The sequence below is a fragment of the Motacilla alba genome, chromosome 2 (assembly GCF_015832195.1).
Source record: "Motacilla alba alba isolate MOTALB_02 chromosome 2, Motacilla_alba_V1.0_pri, whole genome shotgun sequence".
Taxonomy (NCBI): domain Eukaryota; kingdom Metazoa; phylum Chordata; class Aves; order Passeriformes; family Motacillidae; genus Motacilla; species Motacilla alba.
Window position 1 is genome coordinate 49707853 of NC_052017.1, and position 13305 is coordinate 49721157.

The window sequence follows — 13305 nt, forward strand, 5'->3', positions numbered from 1 at the left end:
TGAAGTATGCAATATGTTAGATTGTCTTAATGGAAAAGTTTAAGAAAAAGCTAATTAATTTTGAAGTCTTTATTTGCAGAGTTCTTTTCTGGTTATGAATTAATTCTGGCTTTGATTTTATGGTATAAATGAGCTGCTTTAAAGTTATCTGTTGTTAATTACATGTTCTCTTTTAACTGTGCCTTGGAAACAATATTTGGTTGTGCATTGTGAACAACAAAAGAGAACAGTTACAGTAGCCTGCAAAAAACTCAGCTAATACCAAAGTTTTCCCAAAATGTTTTCAGGGATGTTGCTTAGGTAGTTTTACATGAGTTAGCTACAAATGAATTAAGAAAATGCTCTGAGTTAGACCCTGACTTCATACTGTTCTTCCACTTGACCCCACCTGGTGGAAATTGAGTTTCAAAACTCATAGCACTTGATTCTAATGTAGAGCCATATGTAAACACTCAACTATACAAACAGCTAAAACCTGAAGTCCAGTTTCAGCCCTTATAGTCTCTCTCAAACCTCACCCAGTAGAGTTATTTCCAGCTGTTTTTTTAATTTCAGCGTAATTAATGCTGGTTGATTATTCATATTCTGCTTTGCATCCTAATGTTAATTTTCTCTACTTCACCTTCACCAAATATTCCTGGTGCTATTGCACATATTGGAACTGCAGCCCTTTCCAGCCTGAACACAGACCACATCCATTTACTTACAATAAAAATGCAAGTTGCTACCAGTTTATTACAAATTCTGCATTTCATAAACATCTGGTGCAGAGCAACTCTCTGCTCAGCTGATAATAAATTAGTAGTAGAAGAACCATAGTTTATAACAGTGACACTAAGAACAATCTGATTTTTAAACAAATATTTGGGTTCAAACAAGAAAACTGCAATGCCCCCAAACTAAAAAAAAAAATTAAAAAGTAACAGAGTAAAACTCTTGTCTTTTTCAGTTTTGCAGGAATAGATGAAAATGCAACAATTTTAGGCTTATGTGTTACATGTGAAAAATTACTAAAGAAGACTAAACCAACATTTGAAAATACATGCATTATGTTAAATCCTTTGAAAACATGTAATTTAAAAAAAGAATCCACAAGGGCAAATATGAATTATTATGAAAAATCCTTTGAAAAGCATTATTGAAAAAAAGATCAGCCTCCTTAGAAAGGTAGCATATTGATTGTATGATCCTTTTAATAAACCAGTGTAAACAAAATTTTTTATAAACAGGCTTTGAGAATCTCTATTCTCAAAGGAAACAAACATCTGAGAAATAAGGTTTTGCAGAGCATGTATCATATTTGAACATTTGATCACTTCAGATACAGAGTGTGCAAGAAGAGGAGAAAAATAAACTGGTAGCAACATAACTGGCAGAGAACAGTCAGTAATTGAAAGTACTTTCTCAGGATGAGAGAAAAAGTAAACATAAGACCCTTTCTAGAGATTTCAGAAATTTTAGCTTATTTTTCATCCCCTGTTCTCTAAGACCACTATTGCTCACACATCCATACTGCTGAATTTGAATGTGGAATTATTAATCTCCTGGAAACTACTTTACTTAGTCTCTGTTCCCAAGTAAGTCTCAAATTAGGGACTCAAAGGAGCAATAAAAAAAACCATAGGCTTCATCAGGGACACCCAAACAACAGCTCACAAGAGGGTGAGGTGGTAGGGTGAGGAACAGCATCTTATTCTTACAGTATCTAGTACAAATCAGTCTTTGAAATATCAGTGCTAGAAGAGCTGATAACCCTTTTCTCATCACTGTGCCCAGTGTTAATTTCATAAATATTTCCTCAAGCCCCAGTCTCCTCAAAGCAAGCAGCCTTGTCAAAATAATTATAATTTCTCCAACCTCACTTTCCTCCGAGTAACTTCATAATTCACCTCCCTACAAAGCTCCTCATTCCTGTTAGTACATCTCAGAGGTGCTGTCCTTCCTCAGTCCAAATGAGGCAAATTATGCCCAATACATGAGGGGGGCATTGGGAGCAACTCAGATTTTGCCCTACTGAAAATTCCTCTTTCATGTTTTTAAAAGTAAGCTGTTTGGCTTCCCAGTATTATTTTTCCTTCTTCCTTTCACATAATTCAAGCAATCTATCTGCCATGAACAAGTGTAATCAGCATTGTGGAGTCCCACTGCATGCCTTAAATGTCAGCTTTCCACTGCAGAAACTCAACCCATGCTGAGTTGTTGAGAATGTTTTGTTGTTGTTTCATATGTTTGTATGTTTTGTATGTTTTTGTTCTGCTCTATGCTGTCTGGTGTTGTATTTCTACAAGTTTACTAATGGAAATTCTTCCTTTGCTACTTGGAAATCCTTTGGGCTCGTGTGATCTGTTCAGTTTTATGGGTGCTGGACTTGTGCTAAATCTCACTAAAATCAGATACTTCCATGTCCACAAATCTGCAGCATATATCACTGTTCCACTTTCTGCCGAAGGGCCGATTCTGGAATCCATGATTTGTTTATGCAAAATGCTGCTAAACTAAGTGACTTAAGCATCAAGCTTCACTGGCAAAGATTCAGAAATGTCAAGGTGATAGTTCATACAGCCCTGCACATAAATGCCCACAGGACAACTGAACAGGAGATGGTTTTATGCCAAGCCTTCTCAAAATATAGGGCACTTCTGATTAGGTTGTTTCTTCTACTTCAAGTGTATTAAAAGGAACATTCTTCCTGTCTTTGGATTAGAACATCCTTTCACAAGAATATCTTATGTATCACAGTTGCTGATCATGGAGGTATTTATTGAATTTTTCCTGATAAAATAATGCTTTAATATGCTTATGAAACTGCAAAGTATCTGCTTTCTCTAGTAAATCAGTTTGCTATCACAAAGATAACAATGTTATTCTTGTAATTCCTGTAGCCTCTGGTGAAATGGAAACCCATGCTTCTCTTGTTTGAGATGACTAGAAAAATTATGGAGTTCATTTTTTTCTTTCCCCTGAAGTAAATTTCAGAGCATTTTTTTTTTGCCAAATTATGTATTTATTTTTCCACTATTTCCCAAGTTGCTGACAGGAGAACCCCCCTTCCATGACCTTCTTTCCTATCTAGATTCTAAATGTATAAAGCCCAGTGTTCTGGTTGCTTTCCTGTTTACAGAAATATAGGAAAAATCAGATATTACAAACTATCTGATGGAAGTCTTGCTGAAGATCAGAGCCTACGCAGATTAAATCTGTGTTGATAAATATTACTTTTGGCAATAGCCAGCAAATGAGACTCATCACAGCTTCTACAATGTTTCTTACTCACTCTTACTCAAAGTGTGTTTCTAGAAAATATTAAACTCATTATGAAAGCAATAATTTGTTTTAGGGAGGTAGTCAATATTGCTTGGAAAAATATCCATGCCCATTAGATTCTAGTGACATTTAATGTGCTTATCATTTCAAGAGAAGTTTTATTTGTCATAAACATTGAATCAGGCTCCAAAACGTAGGATAACATTTACTCCCAACAAGCTGGGAGAAGACAGAGAATTTAGAGGTCAAGCTGCCTTACATGGAAACTAAGAATCACTACATTGTTTTCAATATTCTTTTTTAGAAAAGCTTACAGCAAACCACCAATCTAAAAATGTAAAAATCTCATATGTTCTTTCTCAGCAGAATTGCATTTTCTGTATATCCTGATGCAATTAGTGCCTCTTCTAGGGGCAGGAGTAGGTAGGTTTGTATTTCTCCTACTGTCTTACAGAACTAACAGTCAGTGGATGTGATCTGGATGCTAGTCCTTCCTATGGACTAACTGAAAGTTTTTAAGAAAGCCTTTTCCTGTCTGGTATTCTTAAAGGAATCTGTACAGCTGCAAAAGCAAGGACAGTGTTTGAAGGTGAAATTAAAGAAAAATAACTTGATCAGGAAGAACATGTCTTTCACAAGAGAATGCTCTAAACAGATCTTATAGCAACTTCCAGTCCCCAAAGGAGCCTACAAGGGAGCTGGAGAGGGACTTCTTACAGGAAATTAGAATTAAGAAGAGGAAGAATGGTTTTAAACTGAAAAAGGGCAGGCTTAGATTGGATATTAGGAAGAAATTCTTTACTGTGAGGGTTGGGAGGTACTGGAACAGCTTTCCCGGAGAAGCTGTGGATGTCCCATCCCTGGAGGTGTTCAGGACCAGCCTGGAAGGGGCTCTGAGATACTTGGTCTAGTGAAAAGTAGCCTTGTCCTCGGCACAGGGGTTGGAACTAGATGATCTTTATAGTCTCTTCCAACCCGAACAATTCTATGATTCTATGAGCATTAAGATTAATCTTTTAGTGTAAATTGAACATTTTTGTTAATGAAAACCATTAGGAGAAGGCAAATATAATCAAATAAGGTGCTCCTGGCTTTTTCCTAAATCTAATGAATTTTATGCAAGAAATGGAAGGTAGATACATCACCATCATGGTAAACTCTGTAAGCCCTTTCTTGCATTTATCTGAAATGCAGATTCTAGAGAAGCTTGCTTTGATCTATATTACAAAAAAATCTCAGAAAAAAAAAAGAAGCTTGAATGATCATTAGTTACCCCATAGACAATTTTTAAAATTATACCATTCTGTTTTAAAGAAGCTGTAAATAGTAGGAAGAATATTAGAACATAAAATTAGATGAATAAATAGGTGCAAAGTGATGGAGATGAGAAGTAATCAGGAAAATGAGCTCCTGATTGCAAAGGTTTCAGGAACCATTTACTAATAAACTCTAGAAAAGTATTGGTCAAAGAATTCTGCATGAGTGGGACAGCCTTTGGTAGGCTGCAAAAGTTAATTAGTCAGGGCTTAAAATATAGATAATACAATAAAGCTAGTAAGGATGATACTTGCAGTTAATTATAACTAAATGAATTTTAAAATAATTTTGTAAATGTTGCATCACTGTAAAGAATTGTTTTTGAGTAAATACATTCATTTATCTTTCAGTCTTGCCTAATGTAAAATCAATGCTCTAGTCTGATATTTGCCAGGCCACAGCATTTTGTTGGGCATGAACATCCCTTAGCTGAAAGACATTTGGCAGATTCCTAGGTTATTTAATATGAAATGAGAAGTACAACTTTCCAGTACTTTTGGTTAATTTGCCATTGGGCTCAAGGGATCCAGCTGTAGATGGATGAAACAAATCATAATTTTCTCTGAATGGTAGCTTAAGCTGCTGAGAAATAACAAGATAAAGAACACAGAGCTTGAAGATTCTGGTGTTTCTCTGAGACGTGAGGAACCTTCCTGTAACTGTGTCATATTTCAAAAAGGAAATTATTTCATAATATTAAAAGAGAAAACAAGTGTAATTGGTTTACACAGTTGGAGAACTAAAGTTTATGTTTCAGATTTATTTATTTGGAAATTTTCCTTTTCTAGCTATTTATTTCTGGTTTATAGTCCCCACTATGTCTCATTCCCAGAATACATATTTCTCCGCATCTCTAAACTAAATGCTGTTTTTCACTATCATGATATTTTATGGCCAGACCTGTGTGAAACTAAGTCATTTTGATTCATAAGGTTTTCATGCAAACCTTTTTCTCTGTTTCACTTCAAGGAGTTCATCCCTGGAGTTTTTCTTTGAGTTTCAACTTCAAAGGAACCTAAAACTGCAATCTGAAATCCAGTCAAGGCCGCAAAGCTTTGCCTTGTTTCAGGTCAAGAGCTCAGGAAAGTGTTGAATTACCTGACCAAAGCAAAATCAATTCACTGAAAAAACCCCTTCAGTAAAACAGAATTATCTTGTTCCTTTTAGTTCAGCATAACTCAAACTCATTAAAAATCATCAACTACAGTTACAATCCCCACTAACATAGTCTTGACTCCAACCTCTTTGAGAAATGCTGTTATACTCCGCACAAAAGCATCCACTGAGAAAAGAAAAACGTATTTTACTGTAGCATATAATGTAGTTTGCTTTGTAAAATAATATTATCTTTAAGTAAAATGGTACTGATCAAGTGCTATCTGCACTTTAACACTTTCCAGCTCCTCAGAATCACGACATCTGCTATATTTTTCATGAAATCTGCAATGCTGTTTAAAATCACTTACAGCTATTTTTATACCACACAACAGTTATAATTCCAACTTCCCCCCTTCCCCAGCATATCTTTCATCCTGCTACTGCCACAAACTTTAGAATTCAAATGCAAAAGGCAGCACACCGAGTGTGTCTGAATACACACACACTGCACAAGGACAGTAGGGCCAGCATCAGTGCAGCAGAGCTGAGGTCCCAGACCTCAGGACAGCGTGACTGCAACCTCTGGCAAGTTTCCACAAATCCCCTCATTATTTGCAGCTGTATCTGGAACATACTCCTGTAAAAACTGACAGCTATTGCCTGCTCAATAAAGGAAGAGTTAAGGTTGTCTCAGTCTTTATCTTGATGCTGGAATTTTTTTATTTTTGCTCATTTCTGTGCCATTAACTTCAATACTCTAGGAAGACATAGAATTTCACACATTCTGATAGGATATCTGTCAAGTGAAAAACTTTCTGCTCAACCTTGTTTTGTAAGAAAGACTTCTAAAGTATAGTAGCACATGATAAAAACAAAAATTATGTTCTTTAAATGAAAAAAGTAACAAAACTAAAGCTTACACGTCTAAGTTAGAAACTTTACCTTAACTAGAAAAGTAAAAGTTCTTGAACAGTGTGTCTCCAAATGACCTGAAGAGTGTATGTAATCCCATCCACTTTATCCGTTCCATAAAGACAGGACAATATACTCCAAATCCCTCTTTTGGTACTGCAGTTCAGCAATGCCTTTTACTTGCCTTATTGTACTGTTTTATCCATAAAAGGCAGGTGAAAATCTTCTTAAGAAAAAGTTACATCTCCTTGGATTATAATTTCTCCCCTTTGTAATAAATGTGATTTTAGAAAAGTGATGGCATCCATTTGTCCTTGCTATTTCTCTTTGGAACTCAAGAAGAAAGCTTAACTGTGTTCAGCTATGTCTTAAAAACTGGTCTGCACACCACAAAGGAGCATGGACAGACATAAATTCTGTGTTGTCTTTCCTAAAATTAGATGCAACCATGCCATCACTGTGCACATTCCCTCTTGGCAGAAAAAGGCTGCCATGCAATCTCTCTATAGGCATTGGTACCTTATATATTTCTCTTTAATCAAAATAATTTGCTATTTAACTCTTACAGTTTTAGAGTTTCAATAGCCAGATCACAGGGAACTTTGCCACTCAATGCATCAATAATTACTACATAAAATATATCCCACCTTATATTTATATAGTCTTTAACCATAAGTTAGTTTTTTGTTTTAATCCAGGAAACTGTGAATAGTCAAAATTTTTCTCATTGATTTGGGGTTTTTGGTTAAAACAGAAAAAATTCTGCAATTATCTTCGTAAAATTATACACAGCTGTATTTAAGGTGAATAGTAAAGTAATATAAACTTGTGTCTCTATAAATCCTGGCTTCAATTTCAACTGATTGCCTGTTCAAAAGCATTTTTACTCTCGTCTCAATATTAGGAGAGCGCTGGCAAAAGGAAGAAGTGAACAAAAGTAAGGACTGGATATATTTTCTCTGTGTCCTAGGTATTTTTTCAGATCAAAATCCCTCTTTTTTAGCAAATGAGGGGAGGAACAGAAGATGCATGCCACTGACTCAGCATGCATTGTTCAGGACCTATAAAAGGACAACAGTACCTTTCTTCTTTCTGTGCTTTTATAGTGTAGGGCATAAGGAGCTCATAGGAAATATTCTTATTTCAGAAACTCATAAACATAGAGCAAATAATTAGATTTAAGCTGGCTGATAATCAGTGTGCAAACACCTTTTGTGATTAGCAACCTAAACCAGCATCTCAAGCAGCAGTCAGCAGCTTTCCCCAGCAGTTTAGGGCAGATTCAGTTTCCATTTAAAACTGTATCTTGTGCGCAGCTGCTGAGAATGTGTTTGCTCAGTACACCCAGCTGCTGTAGAACTGCTTTGGTGGGTAGCATGGCACAGTACAGGGCTCTCTAAACACATCACGATGCAGGGAATGCAGAAGGTGATTAAGCCAACACCTTCTTTCAAAAGAGGCTTGAGGACCTTTAACCACCAGAAAGCAAGAATGATTTTTTTTTTTATCTCAACCAAAAGACATGAGAGACTTCCCTACTCCATTGAAATTTTGAAACTGCAGGGTAGCTTACAGTTATGACAAGTGGCACCACTGTAATTAGTTCCATCGCAAGTGCACTTGAAGCTGTCCCACGTCTGGGTGCATTTACCATCGTGTTCACAGTGATTGGGCACACACCTGTCAGGACGAGATGCAAAGACAGAAAGAAAAACCAAAATGAGCATCAAGATTCACACAAAGCAAAATTTTGAGCTGCACAAGCAGTGTATCATGTCCTTGCCTAGTAATTAATCCTTGCTATTTTAGGTGTATTAACAGAATTTACATCTGAACACACAACTGCATAATAGATTCCTGATGTCTTTGCTGAAGCCTTTGTAGAGACAGGAAAAAAAACACATTAAAGGTGGAATAGATTCATCATCATAAACCAGGGTTCTAAGTAACATATGACTGGTACTCAGCTTTCAAAACAAAAAGAACATCACATGTCACACCTCCTCCTGCTGCGCAGGTGGTGTCACGCCTCAAGGAGCCCAGTCCCACAGCTGACTGGACGTTAAAAACAAAATGCCACTGGCTTGCTCTTCATCTTTCTGTTGCCAGCAATGGGATAAAAGGGAGACAGGTTGCCTGCTGGATAGGATGGAAGGAAATTAGTAAAGCTGCATTATTAAAACTAACTATAGGCTTTGTTATAATAGTTGTGTAATTTTTTCTCGTCACAGGGGTTTGTGGCAAGAGTTGTTCACCTTTCTCCCACATGTCTGCTTTTCTTCCCTCCAGCTACACTGTTGCTGGAGAGTAGAAGGAATGAAAAAGTGGAACAGCAAAACCCCAAAGATATAGCTGAACATATATATATTGTTTGAAATATTATCTAAATGTGATTTCAGAGATTTGAGTTTGGCCAGGTTCTTTTCAATCAAATATAGTTAAAAATGGGAATTACCATTTACTTTCACCTCTGAAACTATTAACTTGTTTTCCTTGAAAGGGCTTTGAAATACCATTTCAAAGAATGTTTTTTTCCTTATTAAATTAGTTATAATCAGACTAAGTACGGGCTCTGCCTTTTTGATCAAGAAACAAAGGAGTTTTCATTTCATGTTTCGTTGGCCAAATCTAAATTTTTTTTTATTATGAAATTAAAAACTAAAACTAGGAGACATTCTATTAGACAAAGAGGATCTTTTCAGTAATGCATTAAAAAAAAGTGTTCTTATCTCTAAGATAAATCTGAAGCTCATCATATTCCTGTGACAGTTAACGATACTCTCATAAACAACACCCAAGGAAAGCTTTGCTTATTTATATTAACTTATTGAAACTGAAAGGATCTGGGTCATTCCTCAATAAGCTTACCGTCTCTTATTTCCTCAATTTCCAGTGAACAGCATTGGCATTCATGGCTCAACAACCAAGAATAATTTGTGTCACAATATGCATTGGAGAATTGAATATTGTGTACTCTCATTTAGAAATTATTTTTTTGTTTTGTGCATGCTAGTACATGTACCATATACAAAATACATATGTCTTATGTCCTATATCAGCCTTCAGAACTCAAGGCTACCCATTCTTTTCCAAAAAGATCAGAAAATACTTGCATGGTTAAAAATAGTTTTGAAAGAAATGATCTTCTAAAGCAAGAAAGAAAACATTTAAAAATCTTCTTTTCACAGTAAAATACAGTGAAACTACCTGAGGCAATTATTACAGCTCAATAAATTATGTTTTCATCATGGTTTAAATGAATTCATTTAGTTTTATAAGTGTGGCAGGCTAAATGAATAGATAGAGCTGATTACTGCTATCCAGTTGTGTTCTCAACACCGCAGAAGAAAAACAAGAGCATATAATAGCACATTTCTAAACAGACAAATAATTAACAATTTACATGAATCCATAGCTCCTGGGTACAAAAGTCGAGAAAGTAAAGAGCAATGACATTTCAAAAATAATCTCATAAAAGTAACTTTTATTCAAGGCTGTAAATAACTAGAAAAGTTCCTAAATCTGTATGTGGTTGTGTATTTTTTCCAGCTTTTCAAAATAACTTCTTTTTATGTATTTTCTTCTTCATTTACGCTTGAAAATGCATTACTTGAAAAGTAATTTTCCAATGACCAAACCAAACATTTTTCTATGTGAATTTTACCAGTTATTTATATGAACTCTCATACGTAATGCTCGCAAGCAGTTTCACATTTTAGTGCAGTATAACTTACTTTTATTGCAACATAACTAGTAAAGAGACTGCATTACTGACTACATAACTGAGGCAAATGACTTAATCTTCAGAAAGATGAAAACTAGATATTTATCTGTATCATTTAATGGAGCGTATGAAGTCATAAAAACAGAGATATTCAGCAAACTCCTTGATGTTAATTTTATGCTTCCAGTATGATGATTGGATTAGTGTAATGGCATCCAGTAGATGGTTGGATTTACATTTGTAAAATTTCTTTTTTAATCTGGTTTTTGCTCTTTTAAGGATGATGCATTTAGAAAAAGAGAGTAAACAATATTTTAACATTAGTGCATACTGAAGTTTAAATCCGATTATATGATAATTTCCTGACATTCTCCCTTCACCCTCTTTTCTGTTAGTATCAGATAGAATTATAAGATTTATTTTCAATTAAGCCCATTAGAAAACTTCTGTAGCATAATCTGGCGCTCATATGTCCACATTTTAGATGAACCTTACCTACTATAATAGAGTTTACAGGAAAAGCTAGATATCCAGAATGTAGAAATTACAAAAAAAAAAAAAAAAAAAACCCAAAAAACTGAAAAAAACCCCTGTTTGAATTTAGTAAACAATATAATGAAGAATAACATTTATCACTGTAAACACCATTATTTTTCAAACACATTTCTTTCTATAGAAAGAGATTAATCTACAATCTTCAACATACAAATATCTTGCTATGAAATTTGTATTTTGAGCAGACACAATCATTACATTTATCTACCTTACGCTCATCATTTAGTAGACACTCAAAAATTATACATTAAAACCTCAAAAAGAATTCAATGCATGCATGATTTGTAGAGTATTTGTATTAAAAGACTATGTTTCTAAGCAACTCAGTTCTTTCTTTTCCTTTAAGAATAAGGCTTCATTACATAAAAAACCCCATAAAACAAAACAAACCTTCAAAACAGCACTTCCCTCCAAGCCAGGCTCTGAAGTTAGAAACCATCACAAAACAGAGCTGCAAGCAAGTTCATCATTACCAAGTTGTGTCTCCTCCCATTGTGGATATCCATATTTCAAGAACTTGCAAAATATTGCAGACTCCATTTTGAGAACTCTCTTGTCCTATGGCTCCTTCTAAAAGGCAAGTCTAGAGCTTCATCCCTTGAAGTATGATATGCTGTCTTTTAATTTCCACCCCAAAATTTATCCATAGAGAGTTTACAGATGCTGTTTGCTTTTGTATTTTATTTGGAAACTTTGATTTGTTTATCAAACAGCATTTGTTTTCCTTTCTGATTTACATCTCAATACTTTGCAGGGAGCAATCATAACTTCTTTTAGTCTGTAGTATTGTGAGGTGAAGCCTCCTGTTGGGAAAGATATTTTCCACAGTTCTTCCTTGTAGCTCTGCTCCTGTTAGCACTTGCATTCTGCTGAGTGTTCTAGAGAAGATCTTATCAGTGTTTTGTGATTTCAGAGTTGATCAGAAGTTTTGGATTTCTTTACTAAAATTATTTTACTTAATATATAGCATTTTGCTGACTACTAAAGAATAGTGGCCTAAAGTCACCCTGAGATTACTTAACATGTTGAAGACCTTCACTAAATTCCCATCCTTCTTCTTCTCATCACTTCCAACCAATGACTCCCATTGCATACAGAAAATCTTGCTACTGTTTTTAACAGCATTACTGTGTTCTGTAAATTGGGTCATTCAAATCATTCAGGTTATTTCTCTGGACTGAATCTGGATCATCAGCATGTTTCATCAAGATATTCCTAATTTTGAGCCAAGGTTGAAGCATTAAACAGGATTTTCTCTGGCACTGGTCTCTGAGCAACTCTCATCTCCCAGCCAGCCATTAGTCCATCAGTATAAATTGAAAGGCAATTCCATTTGACAGTTCACCACTTACTTTGCAATTCCTCTCTCAAACCCCATCTTTCCTGGTTTAGCTAATAATTTCCATCATTACAATATATGAAATATTTTATTGACATCTGGCAAAATAGATCTATTAGTTTTCTCCAGTCTGAGACAAAAAGTACTGTGCTTTACCAGAGAAGGAAATCATATTAATCCTGAACAATCCACTGTTGATAAACATCTGCTGCATTCTACTCTATCTTGCATTTACTTCCGGATAACTCCTTGTTTTCCTCAAAAACATAATAAAACTACTAAAGGCAGATTAATAGGCGTCTGGTGATCTAGATTTCTCTATTTTTTAAATTACATCAGGTCACCTCACAAGCTTTTTAAAAATTTGTTTAGGGTTTTTTCTGCTGTTATTTTGTTGGTTTTGTCTGGTGTGGTTTGTTGGATTTGTCTCTTTTAGTTTTTTGTTTTGTTTTTGTTTATTTTGAGGTTTTTTGTGGTCGTATGTTTGATTTGTTCCACATGTCATCCTAAATGAGCCCAACATACTATTGACAGCAAGAAAAAAAAAAAGAGAAGACAAAGAAACGGTATCTCATAACATAGTATAAGGAGAGTGATATCAGATCCATGTGCAAATCCTCCCAAATTTTTCAGCAGAAATGAGCAATGGCTGATTTTCAATTGCACAATAGTTGTTGGAAACAGTAAGGTTACAAACTGTTAGAAATGTCCACAGGGGAAGGGCAAAGATGCAATGAGGTTCATTAGTGGTAGAAAGAATTTTCAGAAGCAACTCAACATACATCAGGAATGACTTAAGTATGCTTGAGTCTGCCTGAAGGCAGGAGAATGAGCTCAAAGATCTCTCCAGACACCTTTCCAATCTGGATATTTTCATATTCCATAAGAAACAGAAAGCATTTATTTCAGTCTCTTTTTTCTCATTATGTGATTATGTTTTCTTAATGTTGTAAATGTGCCATTTATCCTCTGTAAGTCAATAGGTCACTGCCTCAGTCTTTTTAGAGGACCATATTATTCAGGGCAGGGTTATTTAAAACATTAACTAGCTTGCCTAGACATATTGTGCCCAAAGTGTATTTGAGTCCAATTTTTA

At 35.2% G+C, this 13305-nt stretch overlaps 1 protein-coding gene across 1 annotated transcript in view; it reads right to left on the reverse strand.

Moving 5' to 3' along the window:
* CNTNAP2 (contactin associated protein 2) overlaps positions 1-13305 on the reverse strand; it is a 1019478-nt gene that overhangs the window by 345116 nt on the left and 661057 nt on the right. Inside the window, exon 11 of the mRNA XM_038163912.1 lies at positions 8165-8271. Within this exon, the coding sequence (XP_038019840.1) occupies positions 8165-8271 (107 nt within the window). The remainder of the gene's footprint in view (positions 1-8164; positions 8272-13305) is intronic.